Raw genomic sequence first — 26250 nt, forward strand, 5'->3', positions numbered from 1 at the left:
CGCCCCCCTCTCCCACCTCCCCGCCTTTTCTGGACACTGACTGCGACCCTTTGTCTAAAGGAAACGCAATTTAGTTTGGCAAGAAACTTCCGTATATCGTTAGAGGAGAGATAGTGGGAAAAGGGAGAAGGGGCAAAGGGGAAAGGGGTAAGGGGGAGGGGGAATAACATCTCGATTGGATTATCTGCGTGTATGTGAAAACGTTTGGTACACTGTTGGTATGGACGATAAGCAATCCCAATGGAAAATCCCGACTCGTAGTCGAGTAACATAATTGTTGAAATTGAGTTTTCCAACGTTGTAATACAATCGCATGGTATCCTTTCCTTTAATACCAGGTCAGTGTCGAGAATTAAGAGCTTAACTAAACGTTTAATCGATAAATGCAAAGTTAGGAAGAAGAAAAGAATGAATGAGAAGGTGTACGCGATTCATTAAAAGAATTATAATTTATTAAACCGAGAAGTTATCTTATTTTTTTTTTTTTCAAAGACGTCGGTCGTTACGTTCATCCGAGTGAACGTGATTTAATTGAAATGTAATTTTTGTATTATAAGATAAAAGTACCTAAATAATTATTGTTACGTAGATTATTATATCTCGTAGGTAGGTAAGTTCATTTAACGCAATTGACTAACGTAATCACAAGGACCTTTGATAATTGTAGTTTGTCTGGTTAAAGGACAAAATTCTATCGTAACGGTACGTCAGCCAAAAGCAATTTTTCTTATACACCTTTTACTTTACTCGATTTATCTTTTTCTTTTTACTTTTTTTTCATTATAATAAGTAACAACATAAATTGCTCTTTTACGAGAAGAATTTTAATTTTCTTTTCACGACACATAAAGAAAGCGCGTAAGCTTCTTTGGTTAAATAATAAATGTGGCATCGTAAAAGAAAAGAAAAAGAAAAAAAATCGGAAAATAGCGATCCTAGTATGCTTTATATTCAAAAGAACAACTGACGAACCCATGCGCATCATTTTTTCTATTTTCTCGATTTTATTTCAAATAAAATACCTTATTTAAAGTTCGAATTCCGAGTATCGAATAATCCGATATTTCGAAAACTATTACGAAAGCTATTACTCTTACTGCAATATAGATATATATCTCTAAGAAACGTATACCAAAGGAAGAAGTATTTTAGCAAAATTCAAAGAGACACCTATCTTGAGTATATCGGCAAAGTAAATCTTAAAGATAGTTAACCCGTTATAGATGATTTCGACGCTTAGGTAAAATCCGGGCGTGATTTCATGGTTAGAGAGGAGAGTATATACGATGCATATTTAGATTGATCTTGGATGTATTCGGAGCGTAATGCGAGGATGAGGATGAGCAATACCTGTATTTACGTACAAAGGGTTCCTCATAATGCCGGCAAAGTGTGTTTGAAAGTAGTAGCAGCACTACCAAGCCCAGTATGAGAAAGTCGGCCATCGATTAAAACGCGCATCCGCAAAAAAGACGCTCAAAAAGGATTGGCCGTGAGAAAATAAACTACGATTGTCGTTTCTACCTCTGTGATATACCTACCAAATATTTTTCTAAATACATTTATTTCTTTTACAACAAAATTCTTTAATATCGATTTTTGTTCTTTCGCATCTCTTCAATGATTTTCATCGTAATAATAATAATAATCTCGCGACAACGTATACAATTTTCTCTTTTTTTACGAAATCTCGCGTAAGAAAATGATCAGTAAATAATATGTAAATTCATTTTTTCCTAGGAATCGTTTGATCATTCCTAATGAATCGAAAAGAAAAACGAACGAACAACAAAAACACAGGACGAGCAATATATTTCAATTTCTCGTCAAAAGTAAAAAAAAAAAAAGGTTGGGATGGGTCGTCTGGTTTATTTGCATTTCTTCTCTCCGTTATGATGAGCCATTAAACGAGCAAATGATAGTACGCTAAGGTATACAAAATGAAGCGTCACAGGGTAAAATCTACTCGTAAATCATTTCCACGGGTTATCATTTTTCTTCTTTTTATCCCCCTCGTTTTGCTCTTTATCCTGTTCCAGTTACCACATTTCACCTCGGCGGACAAAATCCACAGCGTACCATTATCATTACGTATTTTCTTTCTTTCCTTTCATTTTCCTTTTTTTTCTTTCTTTTTTTTTTTTTTCCTGATATAACATCGCGAAGGGATAAGGCGTATTTCGCATTTCGCAAATGTATGCAATAATGGATACCAAGTTAAGGTTGACGATGATTTTACGAGAAAATAGTTTATAACCGTTGAATACAGCATTTCCTCTTATACTAAAGTTGTACTTTGGTTTTGACTCTACCTACCGAAGCCCATTGTATTCTAACTTGCCACGAAACGAGAGTAGAAATTGTTATGTATGTATGTATCTATCTATATATGTATATACGTACGTACATTTCCGTTGTTATAACACCGTTGTAATGTATCGTACTATAAATATTTAATTAAGTCATTAGCATTATGGATAAATATTACAAATATCTTTCAACTTACGTATTCAACATCAATCTCATTTCGTTTTCGTTTTGTTATCTCTCATATGTATCTCATTTTTATTAAAAATTATTAACAAATGTATTAAATATAAAATCGCGCGTATATGTGATGCGAAGATAAAATAATACCGAGTTTCCGTCATTAAATTTTTAGCCAGTTTGTTATAAAATGTTAATGTAAATTTTAATAATCGCAATCGGATAGATTTGAAATTCAACATTGATCGATATGCTTGATAACTGCAACGAATCCTACATACAACATTTATGACAAGTTTTTGCGTTAAAGGAGCAAAAAAAAAGAAACTGATATCATTACGAATACATCTCGAGTATAATATATTATATAATATGATATGATATCTCTTTTTATAATAATATATATATGATATAAGAGATAAATCATAAAATATATATATATATACGTGTTTGTAGTATATAATATGTTGGTATAGTGTTATATATACAATCATACCCATAAAATCGCAGATAGCAACGTTATAGAATTTCGTTGTGTGCTAATACATCTACACATATATATATATAATAAACATAAATCGAGATATAGGACAGGGAATCAATCGATCGATTTAAAACGAATTCATTCGAGAGTTACGTTCTCGTATAATAACTAATATGAAAATTCTTGTCGTCTGGATTCTTGATGGTAAAAAAGAATAAAAAACTAGCAAAGAAAGGAGAACATGGAGTACGAGAAGAAGAAGAAGAAGAAGAAGAAGGAATCGTCTTTTCGAATGGAAAGAGGTTGGATTAAGAAAATCCAATGTTTCACCACACGTGAAATAGGTCAGATCGTAAAGGCCACAACGTGGGAGTCATCAGTGTTTTATTTTAAGCACGAAATATGCGAAATTCAACACCTTTTTCTCTCTTTTCGGATGTTGGACGGGGAGGAAAGGAAGAGTAAGATAATATTCCTATATTCCTAGAACACGATTTTAGGTCAGAACTTTTATCTCCAAATCCTAGAAGCTGACAAAAAAAAAAAGAAAAAAAAAAGGAAACGTGGGAAAAACGCGTTAGAAGATTTTCGAAAGGAAAAAAAGTTTCTACTATCTTATTCATTCGTGATAAGATTGATAGGACAGTTTAAAAAGGGTTTGAAAATATCGATGAACGATATAAACGTGAGTCGCGTGTTACGAATAGAGAAAGAAAAAAAAAAAAAAAGAAAAGAAAAAAGAAAAAACGGTTCGAGTTTTAACCTAACGACCGATAATAGTCTAGATCTAATTATAAATTAACGTGGGATTATTATATATATATATATGTATACTTATAACATCGTCGTCTTCGTTGACGTACTGTTTCATAGTGAATGCACTCGATGTTAATAGGAAGGATTCTCATCAATGACGTTAATGCAAGAGAAATCTGGCTTGATCGTGTACTCCTATGTCTCGAAACCTATCGACTTCAAGGACGTATAATCCATATCAAGATACGTGAAGCATTTCTAACATAACTATACATATAACGACAAGAATCTATTTACTTCGGCAAATTCTAATAGATGAAATATTAATCCATAGCTATTCCATACACGTGATAATCATATTGACAATGAATATGAGGATAATCTCGTTTGATGCATTAAATAAACAACGCTAATGTAAAATACACTTTGTACACCGATTTAAAGAAAATAATACAACGACAAGCATTATATAATCTCGATTATTTATTCCACGATAAAAGAATTTTTTATGTAGGATCATAATAATCGATTGATACGAAACGATCTTAACTAATAATAATAATAAATTCTCGGATAAAATATGATTCTTCATATTACGATAATCTATTGTTTTCTTATTGGCGGCATATCTAGGATAGTTAAATTCTTTCCATTCACGAATTCGCATTATTATCGTTAAATATTTATGCAATAAAGAATATTTTCGAATATTATATTTCTTCTTTATTCTATAGAAAAAAAAAAAAAGAAAAAAACAATATTAATAATGAAAATTAACGTCTACGCGTTGAAAATTCGTTCCAATTACATTTATGACAATAGTAACGGCAAAATAACATTTAATTTGTTCGTTAATTACACAAAACAAAGCATTGATTCGATCACAATACTAATACAATGGAAATATCAAATTTAACGAGCGATGAGTAATTCCTTTGTTATAAAAAGGGAACTCGAATTGCGTTCTTGGGAAAAATTTTTTCCTCCCACGTTTTTTTTCCTTTTTTTTTTTTTTATTGAACAACGAAAAAAAAAGAAAAGACATTTCGGGTATAATATGCAATAACGTTAAAACGCATCTAAACGTACATTACAGTTTTATTATTAAGCAGTAATGTACACATCATTATTTCTTATGACGAATCTCATCTCTATATATTTTTATTTGTATTTTTCTGTGTATGTTCACAATATAAAAGCATATTGCGATAAGTATAAAAGTATAGCAGCTGTATTTCGTTACTCTCTCTTCCAATACTATTACGTCAGAGAACGCCAATCAATCTTAATCCATTTTTCTCGCGGCAACGAAACGCTCCGAGACGGAATTTCACGTCAATTTAGAAAAGAAGTATCTCATTCGTCGCCGTAAGCGTTCCATCTCGAGGACACTCTTTCCTTTTTTCGCAAAAAAAAAAAAAGAAAAAACCGATAGCTTTCCAAGTGCCAAAGGCGTACTCGAGAAGAGTTATATTACTCTCGTCCAGCATATGGATTAACATTTGGCAGGGACTCTCGTTCAATTGCTAACGTTATGTTTTATTCAAAAGAGAAGTAGTAATTGAGGAAGTTTGTTGGAAATCTTTCTTACTTGATTACACGTCTTTCTCTCTCTCTTTCTCTCTCTTTCTTTATGCGAGAGGAAGAAAAGAGAAAGGGGGGAAAAAAAAAACTAAATAAAAAGAGCACAAAATTGGTTAGATTAAATATTGCACGTTCGCGGTTGTTAATTAGTAAAAACGTGGCATAGAAAATTTTTCAAGGAGAATATTTTAATAAGTCAACGCGATGTAAAACAGGAGAGAGAGAGGAGAGAGAGAGAGAGAGAGAGAGAGAGAACTCTAAATTATATACTATAGATTATAAAGTTGAAAGTACTCGTGAGGATAAAAATAGATTTAACACACCTATTATGTACGTGAGCGAAAGTCAACGATGGCATTCGCCGTTATCCGAAGGAGGGGAAGAGAGAGAGAGAGAAGAAAGAAAAGTTACGCCTACGCCTATGATCAGAAGGTCAAGGTTTTCTTCTCTTTCCCTTAGCTATATTATCCCGAAGCCCTTTAAAAAGAAGGCCATCACATCCGGAGAAGAAAAAAAGGGGTATGTGATCTTTCGAGCGTAAACTACGACGAGTAAGTTCATAGAAGAAGGAAAGTCTTAGAGTCTAACGGGTGTCTAGAAAGTTGTCCAAGAGAGAGAGAGAGAGAAAGAGAGTGAGTGAGTATCAGGATATTTACCTGATGCGAGTGATAGTCGGGAGCAGCGCCGTTGAGGAACCTGAAGCGAAAGGGACTGTGCACGGGACAGTTGATGCGGAAGGGACTCTCGGCAGGTAATCTGGGCGGCGTGTGCGAGTGGGGCCCGTAGATAACGCAATCCATGGGTATAGGTCTTCCTGGTGCGTGTTCGAGCGATCGGCAAGAGTAGTTGACGGCCGGCCTTGGGGGATGATCGATGGGTCGACATGGGGTCTGCTCGATGCCCCCCGACGGGGGGGGCGGCGGTGGTCTGGCGTGTGCATCGTGAGCTAGCCGATGCTCGAGCAATCTTGAAACGTGTTCGACCGACCTGCAGCCGTGCTCGTGGGGTCTACCCAGGTGATGGTCGTGTACGTAACTGGCGTGATCCTTCAAACGACAGGGATGTTCTATGACGCGCATAGCGTGGTGTTCCATCGTATTGCTCCTCATGCTTGCAGCCGTCATGGAGGAAGTTGGTATGTTTCCTAGATGATCGTGAATCGGTCTTGGTTGTTCGGTGCGTATTTGATCCATCATCTGTGGCCTACCTATAGCTTCCATGGACCTGCTCGATTGTCGACGATCCATCGAGCCGGTCCTCGCCGAGGAAGGTTCCATCATCGGTTGCCTTATAACGGAATCCGCCGATCTCATGGATTCCATCGATCTCATCGTTTCGGTCGTACGCAGATCGTGTTCGATCGGCCGCATCGGCGACGGATCGGTGGACCTGCAGGATCGGTCCCAACATCGTGGCACCGTGTTCGAATATCCGATGTTACCACCGGCAATGCTACCATTACTTCCAACACCACCACCACCACCAACACCACCACCACTGCCACTAGCTGCTGCTGCTGCTGCACCAACGACACCACCACTACCTCCGCCGACATGACCTTGAGGCACCCAACCTCCCGCATACGGATGATCCATTTCCAACGCGTCGCTCCTCTTTCTCTCACCAATCGTAACGCCACATGGCCCTATCCGGTGCCATGTCCAATTATCCTCGTTGCGCGTTACCACCCTTCCCGACGATACTAAACGCGCGAACTAACACCGAAACGCACTTAACGGAACGTACCCGTGCCAAACTGATGATCACCGATTTAAACCAAACGCGCGACACGGATTTTTGACAGGGAGAAAAAGATAGGACGACCTAGAACGAAAAGAGACTAGACGAGACGAGACGTAACGTGACTAGGGGTTAGGGGCTAGGGACGGGGGTGAAATAAAGCGAGCGAAAAGTCACGCGACGGAGGAGAAAAATTGAGAAGAAATGAGAACGAGTGCGGCAGCAACGGAAACCCGACGACACATCGCGGTGCCGCGCTCCCCAGCACTGAGCCTCGCGGCCTCGACTGACGCGCAGATCGTCCACGCAAACCGATCCACCACCACCACCACCATCCACCATTACCACCACCATCCACCTATGTACCAGCTATCCATCCCTTCCAACCCCTCGACCAACGGAACGAACAGGGCTATCCACATCCGAGCGGCGACCCCTCTCTTTTCTCTCTCGCTGCTAACAGTGGCAGCACTTGCAACTCGGCAACTCTCCTTTTTCCTCCCTCTGGACCGCAATGTTCGCCCACCATCTTCGGTTTACTCTCCTACCCCGATTTCGACCTTACTAAACCCCCTCCCCCATTCCATTCCATTCCATTCCACCCCTGACCCTCTCTATTTCTCTTTCCTTATCCCGCATCATCCATCCCCCTTGCTTCTTTTTCTTTTTTTTTTTTCCTCGTGGACAGTCACAGGGACACCCGCTGCTGCTGCTGCTGCTACTTTCTTCTTCTTCTTCTTCTTCTCTTATTTTATTTCACTCCTATTCACTCTGATAATTTCGTTCCCTTTAATCTCCCATTTCGTCGAAAATCGCGACATTTCGCGTATTTCGTTACGTATAATAATATATTTTCTCGGATCAAGTTGAACGTTATTACGTTGAATTGTATTCGATGCAGATAATAGTGTCTGTGCGTGTGTGTGTGTAAAAATCGTGAATGAAAAATGTTTTATCGATTTTACGATGCCTAGCTAGGATACTTCTGATAATACGTAAGAGAGTACGCAGACCTTCCTCAGACTTTCTCTGTCATGATATTTTCAATAATTATTATTTATAGATACTTTCCCCTAGGGAAAAAATATGCAACGTTTTCGCTTTCGCACCTTCCTTCTCGCTCATCTCCTTTTTTTTCTTTTTTTTTTTTTTTTTTTTTACCCCCCGGAGAAACATCGATATCTTTTCAGTAAGAATAACGTAAAAATATAATACACACAGATTATAAACGACTTTTGTAAAAATTCAATTGCGTTTAATCTTTAAGAAATATCTCTTGCTTCGTTCGTTCGTTTGTTTGAATAAAAAATAATTTTCTCTAAAAAAAGCGCGGTTTATAGTCGAGAATAAGCACAAGTGTCCCGTTTTATCAGTCTTTGTTTTATTACCGACTTATAAGAAACGCATATTACTTCGAGCAAATTGACTTAGATCAAGTAGAAAAGTCATAAGCACAATCTGTTACTTCTACGTTCGTACAATGTTGTATTTGCAGAGCCACCGTTTGATTATCCTTTGTAGAACTTATCTCGTAGCGGTTTCAAATAAGGACGAAGGGAACACTTGTTTCTCAAGAAAGTCAAGTTCTCGGTGTTTCTAATTTCTTCGTTGCCGGTTAAATCGAAACGCCTACTTGTCTTCTAGGTCTGTCTCGGAATAGAAATGGAGAAAGAGAAGAAAAGAAAATGAGAGAAAGAGAAAGAGAGAGAAAGGAGAGAAATATGTGTATGTAATCGTGTGAGGTAATTAGACATTACCACGAATGTGCATGCAAATGCAATGTTGAAAACGCGTTAGTATATGATAGTCATTGCACAGATATGTATATATATATATATGTATATGTATATATCGTGTCTTCCTTCGCCAGGATTTCTGTTTACGTATGTATGTATATATGTACATATGTATATATGTAGGTAGGTACGTAGGTGGATTAGGCATGAGTTGAACTATCAAGCAAACGAAGAAGAGCTCGAAGGAAAACGAGACAATTGATGATCCTTGTAGCACTCGTATCCTGGAGTTGTCATTTTCCGGAAATAATCCATCGAGTATATTAAACGCCATTAATTCTGAGTGATTATCATAGTATCGATCGGTAGTACGATTGCAAAGTGAATGGTTTACAGTTCACAATATCCGCTTTTCGAGTCATTAAGAGGATTAATGCTTATTGATAATCGTTAACAACAGCAGCAGCAGTAGAAGCAGCAGACGATAGCAAAAGGATGATGCGAGAATGGGAAACGTTCCGTCTTCTTTTGACGTTTGTATGAGGTTGTTCCACGTTCGATCGAAATACATTGAAATATCTCGTATAGTTCGTCCCTTATATACGTAACCGTGCACATATATCTATATATATATATGTGTATTGTAAGTATCTATCCATTTCCTATACATAGATATTACTATATATCCTACATAGTTATTTACACATGTATCCAACGTATATAGATTTTTGACGAGTCGTTCTTGCATACGAAAGATACGGCTAAAACCGAAAGTAAACGGTTAGAAATGCCATACTGTATATTTCGCAAGTTCTTTTCAACAATGAAAAGCTCACTTAGAATTCGAACTTTTCTCGAGTAGTATACCGTACTACTTTCTTACAACTTCAACTTTCATTCTAATGGTTAAGACGTTTTGCGAGTTATCTACCTTATTTATGAATAACTCTCGCGAATCTTTTGCATAATATTTTTTTTTTTTTACATCGTTTCGATAGATTCGTTTTACGTATTGTGTAGTACAAAAGTCAGAGAACCGAGAAATTATAAAACAACGGAATAAACTTCGAAGAGATACAACAACAATAAAATATTTGCTCGCGTAGCACGAATTCGAGTGTGCTCGAGTAAGATCTAATCGATTAGAATGACGTTATTGCGTTTACTTTACCGATTTATATACATTTTTATACTATTCTATACTACGAAAAAGATTATTTTTCAGTGTTTTTTTTTTTTCTTTTTTCTTAATAAGACGTAATCGTATTCTGCAATAATTGTCAGTTGTCAAGAATTGTCCTACGTAAATTTTTAATAAAGGAAAAATTATTGCCCATTTATGTCAATGGCGATTAATGAAATGTTCTTATACTATGTTAAATGAAAAGATTATGCGTATAATGTTCTGTATTCACGAAAATGTGCGAACGTGTTAACGAAGTGGACAATTTTTCTTTCTTCGAGCGTAATAAATTGAAAGAAAATGTTGAATGATAGTTCTTCATCGAGAGATTAACGACTCGTTGTCGGTGTACGTGTGGGAGTATATGTGTGTGTGTGTGTGTGTGATCTTAAGTTTGATCAAAGACAATATAATGATGATGAATGGGATATGAATTTTAGCTAATAATTTGGAACAAGTCCAAACGCGATAACGCTAAGCGAGAAGAAAATCCTCGAAATCCTGGTAATAATTTGAAAGATGAAACTTTTCATTTTTTATTTTGAACCGTTGGGGATCTGGTACATTGGTAGTTGAAGTATTCAATAATAACCGACGGGAAAAAAGCCAACTACTTTAACTGGAAGTTTAAAATTCAATTGAAGAAAATGAACGTTCGTTAAAGCAACACGTATTAATCTACGTGGAAAGAAAGAAATAATGTTTCTTTCTCGAATGTGTGTTAATAAAAATTTGTTTGATATGAAATAATTGTTATTTTTTTTTACGAAAAGTGGATGATATTATATTTTTTCCGAAAGTAAATACAATTTACTTATGTTGGTACTTTGGGGGAAAAAAAAGTGATATTTATGTATAATGTGTTATATGAAAATACGGTAACATTATATGATGCTAATTTAATTTAAGGGTTTTCTGTGTACGCGTTCTGAAAAATAATAAAAAAATTATTTAAATTTCCCGCAGTTGGTTATAATAAAAATAAAAATAAAAAAAACAATTAAGACATTCTAACTAATAACGCAATTTAACAAAATGTTTCCGTTAAAAAGTACTAACAATAGTAATGAAAGTCATTGATTTCGAGTAACAAAACAAAAAAAAAAAAAGCAAAATTACAAGAAAAGAAAAAATCGTTATGGGTAAACGTAATTGGCATCGCTTGCTGGCGAAGTTAATAAATTTATTGCGCTTCTAACCTTATATTTTCTAATTTAATTTTTTCATTACAATTTTCTTCATGCAACTATTAGTAGTACAACAAATTTCAGTTAAATTGAAAATTATTTAAATACGCATATATTTATATTCGTTATATTGTATCTGCCATTTGGGTTTTAATCGAATGGGATCGGAGGGAAAAGGGTTCGATTAAAAATAATGCTAAAAATGTTTCTCTTAGATAAAAAAACAAAAAAAAAAAAAAACAAAAAAAGAAAGAAAAAAGATAAAGAATTAAAAATCACGATATGAAAGAATTCATAACCAGATGATCTGGGTAATTTCTGCCACAGATCGGAAGCTTTTCATTTTGGCTCTGATTCTCCGTCCTTGGTCGACAGTAAACGAAGACGAAAAAACCTATCGAAAGTACTTCGTCAGTGCCCACAGACTTTGTCAATAGGAAGATAGTACTCGGAAATACCAACATCCATCAACGAGCACTCTTCGATCACAGAGAGGATTTCATTAAATGGAGTGTTCCTAAAGGAAATAACTTCTAGCGACTACATTTTTGATCATAACATCGAGAAACATTGAAAGTATTCAATGGGATGAAAAATTAACCGCGATATCTTCAGTATTCCAATTACAATGAACAAATTTAATCTATAATGGCATATAGAAAAGAATGAAACAAAATGAAATAACATATACGAATGATGGTTGTTACGATTGTCTCAAATAATTAAATGAACAAAAAATGTAAGAAAGGTCTAACGATCAAAGTATTAATCACTGACAAATCGGTATGTATAATTTTCAAGAATTATTAACACAAATAGGTGAATATCAAAAATGCAAGGTATACGAGAGCTCGTTATAAGTTACGCATCCAGGGACGGGGGGAGTGGTTTGTTTCGATATTCGATTATTGATCCGCGAGTATAACGGGGGGACCGGTCGTAACATTTTTTTTAATCCGAGACAAAAGGTTTTTTCCTCTTTCGTTAAAATATTTAAACGATTTTCGTTTTATTAAAGAATCATTGTTCCGAAGAGAAAACGCGTTACCATTGTAAAATCTAATACCCCGTGTATGGTCATATCATGGTATAGTGATTTCCTCTAGGATAGTCACGATGACCTATTTTCGAAGGTAATGACGAATTTTCGACCGACCCAAATTCCACGCTTATCGGTTGGGAACGTGTTCTCGTTGCGTTGCGTAATTCTTAGCTTACCTGACGGCCCGTGTACGACGATCAACATTTAGCACCTAATTTAATCGGCTTTCCTCACTTACCTGAAACACGCAACGTGATAAGATATTAGATAAGTATTATTTCCATAATAAATCACACATTTTTATTAATCGTATACCGTGTTACGCGTGATCCAATAATTATCGATATAAACGATCGAATATATATCATTTCTTTCTTACATTTCTAATCAATAAGGTTCATTGACGTTATTATTGTCGTTTACAAAAACCCAAGGCAATATCGACCAATGGCGTATACGTGAAAATCAATATTGTAAACAAGCGAACGTTAAATTCACCGTGGTAACCGAAGAGTCAACAATTGGAGCCATTGTCATTCTGAATGCCTTGCGTTTGGAATCGATAAGCGTAGGGTCAATGTTTATGCCACTCTCTCACAGTCAGTCAGCGAATCAAGGATTACGCTTTCTACGATATTATTATAAACGAGTACCGTTATATATATATATGTATAACAAATTGTCTAAACAATTCTTTAAATTGTACAAATATTTATTCAGATAATTCAAATGATTACCAACCGTGTTCCCAAGTTTTGTAAAAGCCAAATCAATATGATATCTGAAATGCAGGATATCTCGTTTAAAGAAAGAAAGAAAAGTAAGTAAGTATAACCTCGTTAAATATAAAACGTAGCTTTCCCATTTTCTTCTCTCTCTCTCTCTCTCTCTCTCGGAATTGTACCAATAATTTGAAAAGTTATCACGACTAATAAGTAGAGCACGAAGTATGGCTACGGACATACTTCTCTCTGTATACTATAAATCTAATAGCGGTAATTATCGAAGGAGCTTCGGAAAATTTCTCTTTCAATCTTAAAGGCAAATTTAACAGGCATAAAGGAAGGTACGGCAAGTTTATAAAGACAAAGAAGAAACGGTTCAGCTTTTATATATACATACATACATACATATATTATATATACTTGCATATATGCATATATGTATATATTTATCTTCCGAAGGAAGCATTTATTTTTCTTCCTTGGCTTTACCGGATGCGACCCAGACCGACATGGCCGAGTTCCCATTTTTCTCTTAGTCCGTTATAAGTACGAAGAATCCAAAGGAAAGTAGAAAATATTAGATAGAAAACCACGAACGGGGTCTAGGTTCCTTCGTTAGTGCGGCCTTAACGGCTATTTGATATTCAACCGAAGTATTATATGTCATTTGATATTCGTTGTACGGAACAACCTCCGGGATACACATTATTATTATACTAACATACACTCTCAACTCTGCTAACATATAAGCTGCTGCTGCTGCTGCTGCTGCACCTCAGTACATGTTGCACACACACACACATATACACATATATACTATTAGTGCACAAATCTGCACCCTAGTTGCCCCTATTAAAATCGACTTCTAATTTGTTATTACAAACTAAACGGTAGGTCCCACGTTGCTTATGCGTGAATCTTTCCAAACAATATACACGGCTATTGAGAGCAATATGTTGTTTTCATCCCCCCCATTTACCGGCATCGTCCATATAACAGAACCTCCGATACACGAATGTTGTGTCGCGCACAAAAAAAAAAAAAAGAAAAGGAAAAAAAAATAGAACAAAAATTGGACTTTATCGATTTCTCCCCGTTCTACGCGATACAGTCATTTCTCTGCCATAAAACGTGGATACATCGATAACACGAAACAGTTCTTTATTTTTCATAGTTCTACTATTATTTCTCTTGCTGTTATTGTTTTTTTTTCTTTTCCTTCATTTCTTTTCTTTTTTCCATTTTCATTTTCTTTCATTTTGAGAGAAACAAAGCGGCGAGTAAATTACTTTAATGCAAATTTATACTTATTTTTTTTTTTTTTAAATCGAAACAAATTTATTTATCGTATTAGTTTTCATACATATGTTTTCCTCCCCCTTCTCCCCACCCCTCGTCTCTAAGGGGAAAAAAATAATCAAAATATAAGTAAATATATAAAGTAGAACTATAGGACACATACTCGATAAATTCAAAAATACGCGTGTAATATTTCCCGTTCAATATTGTGTTTACACTAAAAGAGTGACGAGGGGCTTGTTGGTGAGAGAGAGAAAGAGAGAGAGAGAGAGAGAGCGGAGGGGGATGATTGACGGAAACTTTTTTTCTTTCGGTGATGTCCTCGCAAAAATGCAGAGATAGATGTTTGCGAATTTATCCCGTCGATTCCAGCAGACCTTTTGACGTCGCGCAATCGACAATCGGAGTTATTTTTTTTCTTTTGTCTTTTCGTGTTTCCCGAATAAAAAAAAAAAAAAAAAGGCAAATGAGAAAAATAGCGAAGATATTTGAGGATAAGAAGGAAGAAGTGAGTCATTTCTATCTCGGGATAGTAGAATAGGATAAAGTTGGACCTGCCATCTGTGTCACGTTAACGGCAGTTTGTAGTAACGCCACTGAACTAAATTACCCGCCAAAGTATAAAAAAAAAAGAAAAAAATCATAAAGCAAGCAAGTAAACAATATAACGACAAAAAAGAAAGATAAATAAATATAATATAACAATTAATTATCTTCGCGACTATGTGTGTGCGAGATTAATAACATTTTTTTACACGGATAAAAAATGTTCCCCATCGAACGTTTAAAACGATTTGTTTGTCCGTTTTTCTTTTAAACTTTAATAGAAATTTTTTTGTTTTCTTTTTCTTTTTTTTTTTGTATATTCTCCAAATAACCGATCGAACGAGACACGTGCGTAATGTTCCAGGTGCGAGACTAATGGTTCTTCTTCGTCAATAGAATACTTCAATTTTTCACAACAAGCACGAGAGAGCCTACGGCTTTATCGATGTTGCTAAAGCACGTTTAAGCCGATACTACACAACGCAGTCAAGCACTTCGGCATCATGAGATAAGGAAAAATCTTCTACTACGTTTCTCCTCGACACGAAGTACCATTAAACACGAATCTGTATTCCCCATCGATCGTCACGAGGCTTCGTGAACACTATCTTAACTTATTATTTTTTGTCTGTTTCTAAAAATCACGATAAAGTAAACCTTTTTCGCGAAATGCAACTGCTATTGAAAATATCCACCACCATCGAGTATATAAAATTGTTCGTAAGAATAAGAAAAAAAAAAAACAAAAAAAAAAACAAAAAAAAGAATATACAAATCTAATATGATCGACGTTTCAATTAACCCTTTGAAAATATTCATCCATAATATTAATCATAACGTCGCGAACACAAGGTACTACGGGGTTTAGTCTAAAGAGAGGATAAAGTAAAACGAATTAGTTAAACGTTACGTAGAGACAGAAGGGTCAGACCGCAGTAGTACAAGTCAACGACATACGCGCGCTCAACTAATTTATTCTCTAGACTAATTGTACGCGTAGTTAGAAAAAGAAAAAAAAAAAAGAAAAGGATAGAGAACCGAAAGGTAGAGAGAGAGAGAGAGAGAGAGAGAGAGAGAGAGTTGGGGGGTCTAATTCGAGTAATAAATTTTACCTTGACATTTTGCCGTCTGTATTCCTTGGTCTGTGCCAGGTAATACTTGTAGACGTGTTGAGGTAAAGATCTCTTAGTTTCCTCTCCGATCCATCGATGAGGAGGATCTAGTCCAGGAGGTTTCGATCTATGAGATCCGGGTGAACGTTGACCGAGTGATGCACCGGGTGAACCGAGACGAGTTGCACTAGCGGATCGATTGAGCGCATAACCGGTACTAGGTGGTGGATGTGTATGGTAGTGAGGATTCGAGGCTGGTCGCCTATCAAGGATCTCGTGACGTCTCGGGGACGGTGTTTCGACGGAACGTTGTCGAATCGGTCGATGTTCCTGTTGTTGTCCGCGTAGATCCGTTTCCTGATAGGATGTTGTTGGATGGACAAGAGGTACGGAACGTCGCAGGGGACACTGTTGCAACGGTAGCAACGGCCTCTGGCATATCGCGCACGGTGGATAAACTTGAGGGTTCCACGAATGGTAACAGCATCCCGGCGACCTGGAGCCAAACGGGTCCCTGGTCGCAGGGAGGTTCATGACGATCTTCACATCGCCACAATTCTTTCCTTGTCCTCGCCGTTCCGGCCTCCAGCACGTCGGCTACCACCTCCAGGGCCAGGTTAATTAATTACTCCGCTACCTCCATTCTCACGTTCCCACATTTTTTCTTTCCTTTATTCTATAATTGTCTCTCGATGATATTAAGCCAACGGCTATCGAGTTTATTTGCGATTGATCAACGTTTAGCATATTACGCGAATATTATACTTCCGAATAATTTGATCTTGAGATTTCTTCTTCTTCATACTCGAGATTCATCGATCGAGATACGGAGAGGTCTAAGTATCGATAGTTTTCTTTACACTGTAATATTTTTCAAAGCTAATATAACCCTTTTTAATTTAGGAATGGGATAAGAAAGAAGGAGGAAACTGATCTTTATTTTTATTCGTTTTTTTTCTTTTTTTTTTGGGTTCGAAAATGAACCAGCTATTAGAGCGAACGCAAACGAACGAACCGGTGATATTACGAGAGAACAAAACGTCTTCTCGTATACGATCGTGATCTATGCGAAAGATGTTTTATAAGAGAGAAGAAGAGAGAGTGAGAGAGAGAGAGAGAGAGAGAGAAGGGCCGACGCGTGGCTGTGAATACAAAACAGGCTGATAAAGAAGCTTGCCGCGTCTTCGTAGAAAAGCTCCTGTCCACGTAGAAAGCTCAAAGACCCGGAACCAGTCTTGGACGCGAGTCGTTTCGAAAATGGGATCTAAAAATTTCAACATGACTACCACTTTCTTCTACTTCTCTTCTACTTCTTCTTCTTCTTCTTCTTCTTTTTCTTTTGCGTTTTTTTCCCTTTTTTTTTTTTTGGATATGCACTTACAAAATCCTAAGGATTTTCTCGATATCTTTTGAAGAAAATTAAGCACGCCTGTACAAAATAAAATGACAGAAAGGAAAACGATTCTGAACAGAAGTAGGTACTTACATTCCGAATACTGAGAAAGTAGAACACGTTAAAATATCGATACTACATATATATATGTATATTCATGTAAGATCATAAAAGTAATACTTGTTATACTTTTCTCGTCATCGATCCTAACGCGAGAAAAATGTTTTTGCATCTATTACGAATCAATGGGAAATTATTATATACGATATATATAAAGTTATATATAAATTCATTTTGTAAATTATATAAAAATATTATTATTCTCAAATCGTTTCGGATGTAATCTGTAAGAGAAAAAGATTTGCGAGTTTTTTTTTTCTTTTTTTGTTGTTAAATGAAAAAATCAAAAAAATTGAATAAACGTCAAAAGTTTATTTCCTCGTAAAAATTGAATAAAAATATTTTAGAGAGATAATAGTAAAGTTTGGACGAAAGATAAAGAAAATTTTTGGGCATTTAGCCATAAAACAAGAAAATGCGTAAGAAGAGCTTAGTTTGGCAGTCATTTCTCGTTTCTCTTATAGTCCATCCCTCGTTTCCTTAGACTTCCTTCTACGACTGTCTGTTATCGTAACTTAGTTTCTATGCATTTCCCTACAGATGATTCCTGCACCTTGCCCATTCCCTTAAATTTTCCCTTTTCTCGATGTGTCTCTTCTCGAGCAGGAAACGAACGATAAACTTTCTTTCAGATTGGCAACGTCTCAAAAATATTCACCTTTTCCTTTCTAAATATGTTTTCTTTGACCCAACCATTCGTATATGAACGACAAAAATATTTCACTGTAAAATATCATTGATAATGTTCCAACAATCTGTTAACGTAAATCAGAAAACATATAGCCTAATGAAAAAAAAAACAATTTCCATTTCCCTTTGTTAACAATGTGAGAAATGGCGTATAAACCGAAGAAAAAGAATGCAAAATTAGAGATAGGTATAGATAGATAGATAAAAGAAATAGAAAGAAAAAGAAATAGAGAGAGAGAATAAGAGAGAGAGAGAGGGTGTGAGTTAAATAAAAAAAAAACAAGAGAAGAAATGTATGAACGAGGTAGGGAGTGCATGGTGCTTTTATGCTTGATAGTAAACAAAGAAAAGCTCGATGACAAAACGCGCGCACAGTTTCCAATGCTTGCTTGCTTGCTTGCCCGTCGTGAGAAAAAAAAAACAAGAACTAGTAATATTGCCAAACTCCCGGAGGGTATCACCGCTAGCCGATCGTATGCCAGAGAAAAAGGAACGTTGATTTCGCCACTCGTTCATCGGCTTATGAGTATGTAGAAACGTTTGTAGTAGTAGGTACTTGTCTGTGTAAGCTTTAACGAAGGTGTACAAGTATTCGCGAATGAATGCTTACAACAATCGGCAAAGTTTTTCATCTCGAAGATAGTCTTTGGCATAGATAAGACACGATATTCTGATTACGTTGGTAGGCAAATAAGAAAATCGTCAAGATTAGTTGCTATTGGTTAATCTTGGATTAAAAAAGGACAAATTGCATAACCCGTTTACACATAAATGTGTATAAATTGGAGATGGGGGAATAACGGTGATTGTGTTGGTGGTATTAAAATCAAGTGGATCGATCGAAATTTCTTATTTAATGGCTCGAACAAATGCCACGGTTAACGTAGAGAAGAGTAATCCAATGCTATTACGTATTCAGTTCGGTAATTTCGTACGTAAGCAAGCTCATTCTTCTTGCTTATCGTTAGATCGGCCTGCTAATTGATTCGCGTGGTCCACAGCCTCGAGAAATACCAACAGTGTTGGCGAGGACACACACCCACCACAAATACAAATGTGAACGCCGACGCGCGCGCGCGCGCACACACAAATATATTCATACATAAATAACAGAAAAAGAGAAATATAGAGAAAAGGTAGAAGGTTCGTTCGATTAATAAAATAGCCTTCATGGTATTTGGCTTATATTCAATTTCTTTGTTTCTACGAACAAATACGTTAAAACGCAAGAGGATTCCGTGGGCCGTTCATTGACAGCTTAAATCATTTCACTTCCACCAGCGGTTATTCGAAATTTCGTTTTGCCCGCTTTTTTCTTTTTTTTTTTATACCGAAGTCGCCCTTATATTATCCTACCAGGCGCATACCGATCTCTACTTGATTTAGGTCAAAACGATTTCGCGTTGGGAATAAAGGAAACGATATTCTGCGATAACGAGAACGCATAAATATTGTATGCAAAAATGTATAGTACCCCGAATTGGAGAAATTTTGAACGTCGGAAATACTCGAGTCAATAATAAAATGAAAAAGAGGAGAAAAGAAAAAACAAAATTACACATATAAAAAGTAACGGGGGGGGGGAGGGTGAGGGAAAAAAGTAAAAGAAAAAAGCGCAATGGCGTGGGAAGGGAGGGAGGGGGTGGGTTGATCTGACTGACTGGTACTTCGAATTATTTCAAAAGTCTCCTCTCGTACGTTTTGAGTACTTTTTCGATATCGCGCAAACGTAATACCGTGGATTTGATAGATAACGATAGATATGTTCTGAAATAGATAAGAAGATTGAAAGAGCTTAGAGAAATCGGCAACGATACTACTGTTCTTTTAGTTAGAAGATTATCCGTTTAAAAATAAAAACCCACCCTTTTTGCAAGCTTTATATATTTGATACACACACACAGGGAGAAACATATATTGAGTGATCATGTAAGTTAAGGATTAAGTCTTGTCATATTTCTCTTTCGAGAAACAACATTGAAGTCGGAAAGAGAACATAAGAAAGAAAGAAAGGGAGAGAGAGAAAGAGATAGAGAAAGAGTGATAGATAGAATTCTCTTTTGGCAAGAACGTGATCACCGAGAGTAAAGTTTCGAGGATGAGAGGGGTAAAGAAGAAATAAAATCGAAACTTGAAACTGGAAACTCGATGCCATCTCGGCTCTCTGGCAAGCACTTTTCTCCCCTGCCCCCATAAAGAATGTGCGTAGAGGGAGGAAACTTGTGGAATGGGAAAGAGGGTGAAGGATAGTGGTGAAAAATGAATCTTAAGACTGGGCAAAAGGCAAGGAAGAGAAGTACAAGAAGAAGAAGAAGAAGAAAAAGAAAAAGAAGAAGAAGAGGAAAAAGGAAAAGGAAAAGGAAAAGGGAACGGATGGCACGGATGGGAAAGGAAGGCTGTCGCTTGACTTAGACAGCGCGTTTTGAAAGAATAAGAGGGTAACAACGCAGTGCAGACCCATAAAGCGGAAAAATTTGCCAAGGAAAATCGCACAGTTAGCACTTCCCCTCCCCTACCCCTTCCCACCGGACGAATCTTCATACTTTTTTTTCTTGGACGATTTCGAGTACTCGACTCGTTTCTTTATAATCCTAAAAACCCTTCGTAACTCCCTTCCGCCCCTCTTTTACTCCGGTATTCCCACGGCCCGGCTAGGTGCTGCTTCAAAAATTCACCTATCCTCGTGGTTTCATCTTCTCTCTTTTTTTCCCTTACACCCCTGTGCACCCTCTCCTCACCGGTCGGTCGACTCCATCGTTCCATCGTTCGTCAGCAACCTTTCTCTCTCTCTCTCTCTTCTCACCCCTTCTCTTCGTCCTTCCCTTCCCTTCCCTTTTCMCCCCTAGCTCGCCTGCCGGTACAAAATTCAATCAATGCGCTAACGCGCAAGTCTGCTACGACCAGCAGCACAACGGCGTGCGGACTTCTCGGTTTTCTCCGGCCTCGTTTTTCTTTCGTTTACCCTTTTTTTCGTTGAATAATAATAAAACAAAAAAATACGAAAGAAAGAGAGAGAGAGAGAGAGAGAGAAAGAGAAAGAGTGTGGGAGAGAGTGTGGGAGAGAGTGCGGTAGAGAGGAGAGAGAGAAAAAAAAAAGGAAACGCAAATCTTCCTTACTGGCTCGCTAGTAAAATTTTCCAGGTAAAATTTTCCGATAATAATAATCGTCGATTTTTCTATTTTGTCTTTTTTTTTTTTTCCCCCCCCCCCCCCCCCCCTTTTCTTACAACACTCCACGGTTATTACACGATATTCTATATAACTATCTTTTTATTTCTACCTCTCTCTCTCTCTCTCTCTCTCTCTTTCTCACTCTCTCGTTCGCTCTATCGTCGATAACGCAATCACGCAGAATTTTTTTTTTTTTATTTTTATTTCCTTGCCGATCCGAAAATTAAATCGATTGACGTTAACGGCGCGCACACCAGTCAGTGTTGCGCGCCTCGTCGTCGTGCTCTGTTTACCAATTTACGTAAATCCTCGACGGTAAAAGGAAAGAATATTCGAGCGGCAATTCATTGAGAAAATTGTGCTTGGCGCGGTTACCTACTAGTTTTATCGGGTAAGGCCAAATCGAATTTTGCCCTGTGAAAACAACGTACGTAGTCGTATAGTATATTATATATATTTATATATATATATATATATGTTACCGTCGAAGCCGGAAATCAGTCATTGCTGGTAATTCCTCGGCATTTTCATCAATGCAAAGCGCCTTCCGACTAAGTCGGAAATAAGACTTTTTACAGAGTTTTTCCTAGGCATCGAACATAATACTTTGATATCCTATATCTTTGAAAAATTTTGGTAAATATTTTTTATACTAAAAGTAAATAGATTTTAATGAAACTTATATTAAATTAAAGTACACTCTTTTATCTACGCGTAGAACACCATATCGAGTTATAAATTTTTCATGTAAGGTTCAGAAAGTGTCAGAGAATGCAATGCTGTAAATTGTGCATCTTTACAATTTCTTTGAAAAATTTTGGTAAATATTTTTTATACTAAAAGTAAATAGATTTTAATGAAACTTATATTAAATTAAAGTACACTCTTTTGTCTACGCGTAGAATACCATATCGAGTTATAAATCGATCTGAAAAGGTTCAAAAAAGTGATAAGAATGCCGAGGAATTACTAGCAATGGCGGATTTTCGGCTATGACGGTAACATATATATACTTCCTCGAGATATATTGCGGAATATCTAATAGGCCTATGAACGATGATCATTTTTTTGGGTTTTTTTTTTATTTTGTTTTTTAATATAGAACATTGTTAAAGTAACGAAACGTTTTACCGAATACCGGGGATAACACGCGTATAATCAAAAATTGAAATCCCTTGCAGATCTTTAAAAAGATCTTCCTTCCCTTCCTTACAAACACTTCATTTAACGTAGTGGTGTTCTCGTCGTAAAGAAGGGTGGTGGATAGAGGGAAGGGGGGAAGAGGGGATGTGAGAAACGAAGGACACTCTAATAACTAGACAAGATGTACTCGTCCTTCGATATATAGTACTGGGTACTCTTGAATGTCCTCCTCTCGTTCCATCGAGAGGCCCGAACTACTCGAGAATGAGACGAGAGGAATTCGGCCATTAGAAAGAGGAGCTAGCACCTACTATTATATCCGTCCGTCCTTCCGTTTGTCTGTCCGTTAACTGTCCGACTGACGTTAAAAATTTAATGAGCAGACGTCATGGACACGTGCTACCTCGACTCGTATTTACGGTTTCAAACTAATTAAGAATATCTTCTACCTACTTCGTTCGTTCGTTCGTTTTTTTATTTTTTTTTGCTTTTGATTCTTATTCTTCTTCTTCTTTTTCTTCTTCTTTATTACTTTTTTTTTTTTTATGCATTACGTAGAGTTATATAAGGTCTTGTGGTTAATCGGAATGGAAAAAAAAAAAAAAGGAGAAGAAGAAGAAGAAGGAAAAAAAGGGGGGAACCAGAGCAAGACGAATAACTGTCTTAACGCAGTTTCTACGTTCTTCAAGGATTCCCTCAAGATCGGCAGTTATTTAAGCTTCATTTAAAGTTACCTAATTAGAACGTCATTATATTCGTTAAGCTCCCACTGTTGGGAATATCTTTCGACAATCCGTATCGAGCTGACTATAAATAACTTTAGATGACGTGATAAAAGGGAGAGAGAGAAAGAGAGTTGATATCTTCTGAGAATCAAAAAAGCAGCTCAACCAATTTCACATGGGAAGCAAATCTGTATGGAAGAAGAAAAGGGAACGTGCAACTTGGTAAAGAGAATACGAATACGGTTAATGAGTGAAATCCAAGGATATCATCATAATTTCCTCTCAATCGTTGTATTCTACGAGCACATAGATATTTAAATAACGTTCGCAATAGAATTATCATGCATTTTTCGGTATTCTTACAATTACAAATTTTCGACAAATCGTACGCGATGCAAAATGATTCAACTAAAATCGCGGATGATCGATAAAAATATTCGCATTTTAATATGCAGACGTTAACGCGATAAAAAAAACGCGATTAATGATGATGATGATGATTATTATTATTATTATTACAATTTGTAAAAAGAATAAATAATAATTGAGACGAAATATTCAATGATCGAGCTCAGATGCGGGTAAAAAAATTGCCCCCGCTAATTTTATCGAATTTTTGTCATCGCTTTGTTTGTCGAAAAGCTTTTTACTAGTGGCGACGAGAATAAAAAAAAAAAAAAAAAAAAAAAAAAAAAAAAAAAAAAAAAAAAAAATAAAATAAAAAAAAATAAAAAGCAGAGTGTAACGTGAAGTATAAAGTAACGCGCTTGTAAAGTCAATATTTACTAACTTTTAGTAAATANGAATAAATAATAATTGAGACGAAATATTCAATGATCGAGCTCAGATGCGGGTAAAAAAATTGCCCCCGCTAATTTTATCGAATTTTTGTCATCGCGACCAACGGAGAAAAGACTAACGAAACACGTGAGTCAACATATCGTAGAAAGTGGTAATATGAAAAAAAAAAAAAAAAAAAAAAATAAACAAAAAATAAAATAAAAAAAAATAAAAAGCAGAGTGTAACGTGAAGTATAAAGTAACGCGCTTGTAAAGTCAATATTTACTAACTTTTAGTAAATAAACAAGCGGGTATATACCACGAAAAACGGATAAAACATCAAACAACGTTACAAATTAAAACTTTTACCGCGTCAAAAGTTATTCCGCTCGTTTCGTGATTTCACTTGTTACCTAAAAGTCTCCGAAAGGTGTTAATAAAACGTGGAATTAGTCGTATTCTCCGTTGTCTCACTCGTCGTAATCGTAGTCCTCGTCATGTTCGTCGCAATGAGAGAAAAAATTTAATCCTTTCCCGACGTTGAAGATCTTTCATACATTTCTTCGGACAGTTAAGAATAAAATAATAAAAAGAAAAAGAAAATCTACCTTATCTTTCACGAAGTATAATAATATTTAAAACTATTTACGAGTGAAATAAGTTTTTCCCATTTCGTAAAATAATAAGGTAATAATAGATTTTTTGTTTTGGCAAAAGGAAAATAATTAAAAGAACCGAGAAAACGGAGCGAGAAATATTGTTTAATAGATCGCATTACGAGGGACAATTTAAACTAATAAAACGTTAAGAGATGGGTGATGGGGGGGGGGAGTAAGGGGATGGGGAAGGGGAGGAGAGAGGACCGTTCTCAATTAAACGGCATCTCGCTATTTTTCCTCAAGCCAAATTAATCCTCTTAAGTTAGATCGATTGCACGCGAGAGTTATTCGAACTTTGCTCGATTGCTTCTTCCTTCCTTCCTTCCTTCCTTCCTTCCTTCATTCCTTCATTCCTTCATTCCTCTCTTCATCATTCTTAACTCGCGTACACTCTCTCCAAATAATCTTATTCTAATTTCTAAACGTCAATCTTGAATTTAAACGCTATCATTCAATTTCTAACTTTTAGGGTTAATACATTATATTATTATATAACAATAATTTATAAATTCGAAAAAATAAATTTCGATTATTTTATTTCGCGATCGTAGGAAATAATTTTCCTAGTATAAAAGAAGAAGTAAGAATCGTTGGAAAAAATAATGTTCCTCGATAAAACCTTTTTTTTTTTTTATATATTTATTATAGATTACAGCAAGAGAGAGAGAGAGAGAGAAAGCTTTTCCCTATCGTCGATGAGAGAAACAAGCTAACAGGGCCAGTGTCAAAGAGCGAAGATCGAACGATAAGAGCGAACTACTCTCAGTTAACCCGATGAATCGATTATTATGACGAGGAGAGCAGTAGAGAGACAGCAGAGAGAGTGAGAGAGAGAGAAGGGATGGTGAGGGTGGAGTTTGGAGAAGGAGTGGTGGACCATCGATGTGAAATATGCTGGCAATCGGTGGAAGCTTGTCTCACGGACGTAGAATATGGTTAGGCTTCCTCGAGGAAACCGCAAAATTATTGGTTTTCGTTCAGCGTCCCTCCTGAACCTGTCGCGAGCAGACTTATCAGTGTGTTCTCATGACCAACCAACCAACTAACGAAACCATCGCTAGAATTGTATCGAATGTATATGCACAAGAGCACCGGAGATAATTTTATTTTGCATTTATAGAGTTCGGTTAAAAGAAATGTCTTCGCTACCGAGAAGATGGAAGAACTGCCAACCGACGGAGATAAAAATGAAAAGCGAGCAAGTGAAAGAGAGAGAGAGAGAAAGAGAGGAATAAAAAAGAAATTTAAAAATAACAAGAATCATGGAATGCGTTATCTAACGATGCAACATTAAGCTCGTAGAATTCTATTGTTCTCACTGATATCTTGCTTAGTTTTCGGTTCTTTTTTTTCTTTTTTTTTTTGCGAGCGCATTAAAATTAGCATACTTGTAGAAATTTCACGATGAAACGTATATATATGTATAATGTATATGTATATGGATAGATCTAGAAAATGTAAAAGCAAAATGTATTTCGAAATAGCAACTACTACCTACCAGGATCGGAAGTTTTTTCTAACTATGGAAAAATGAATACTCTCTTTTTTTTCGTTTTACATTGGTACACTATGGTATAGTATTATCAACACGCATATATATACTACTATGGTAGTATACCTACTTCTCGATGAATACACCAGGGAAAGCTGCCGAAGTATTAGCAAAGAATATATGCGCACCCGTCTC

At 36.3% G+C, this 26250-nt stretch overlaps 1 protein-coding gene across 10 annotated transcripts in view; it reads right to left on the minus strand.

Moving 5' to 3' along the window:
• LOC106787108 (peripheral plasma membrane protein CASK) overlaps positions 1-26250 on the minus strand; it is a 108630-nt gene that overhangs the window by 72808 nt on the left and 9572 nt on the right. For 4 of the 10 annotated variants that reach the window (XM_014749189.1, XM_014749191.1, XM_014749186.1 and 1 more), the window contains exon 1: positions 5968-7614. The exons of 3 other annotated variants lie outside the window; for them this stretch is intronic. In XM_014749189.1, the coding sequence (XP_014604675.1) occupies positions 5968-6906 (939 nt within the window). In that variant the 5' untranslated portion in view covers positions 6907-7614. Of the gene's footprint in view, positions 1-5967; positions 7616-15881; positions 16743-26250 lie in introns of those variants that run through there. 3 more of the 10 variants (XM_014749187.1, XM_014749185.1, XM_014749194.1) reach the window with 2 other exon arrangements.

This window comes from Polistes canadensis, unplaced genomic scaffold (assembly GCF_001313835.1).
Source record: "Polistes canadensis isolate GaletaPanama2010 unplaced genomic scaffold, ASM131383v1 scaffold_92, whole genome shotgun sequence".
NCBI lineage: Eukaryota > Metazoa > Arthropoda > Insecta > Hymenoptera > Vespidae > Polistes > Polistes canadensis.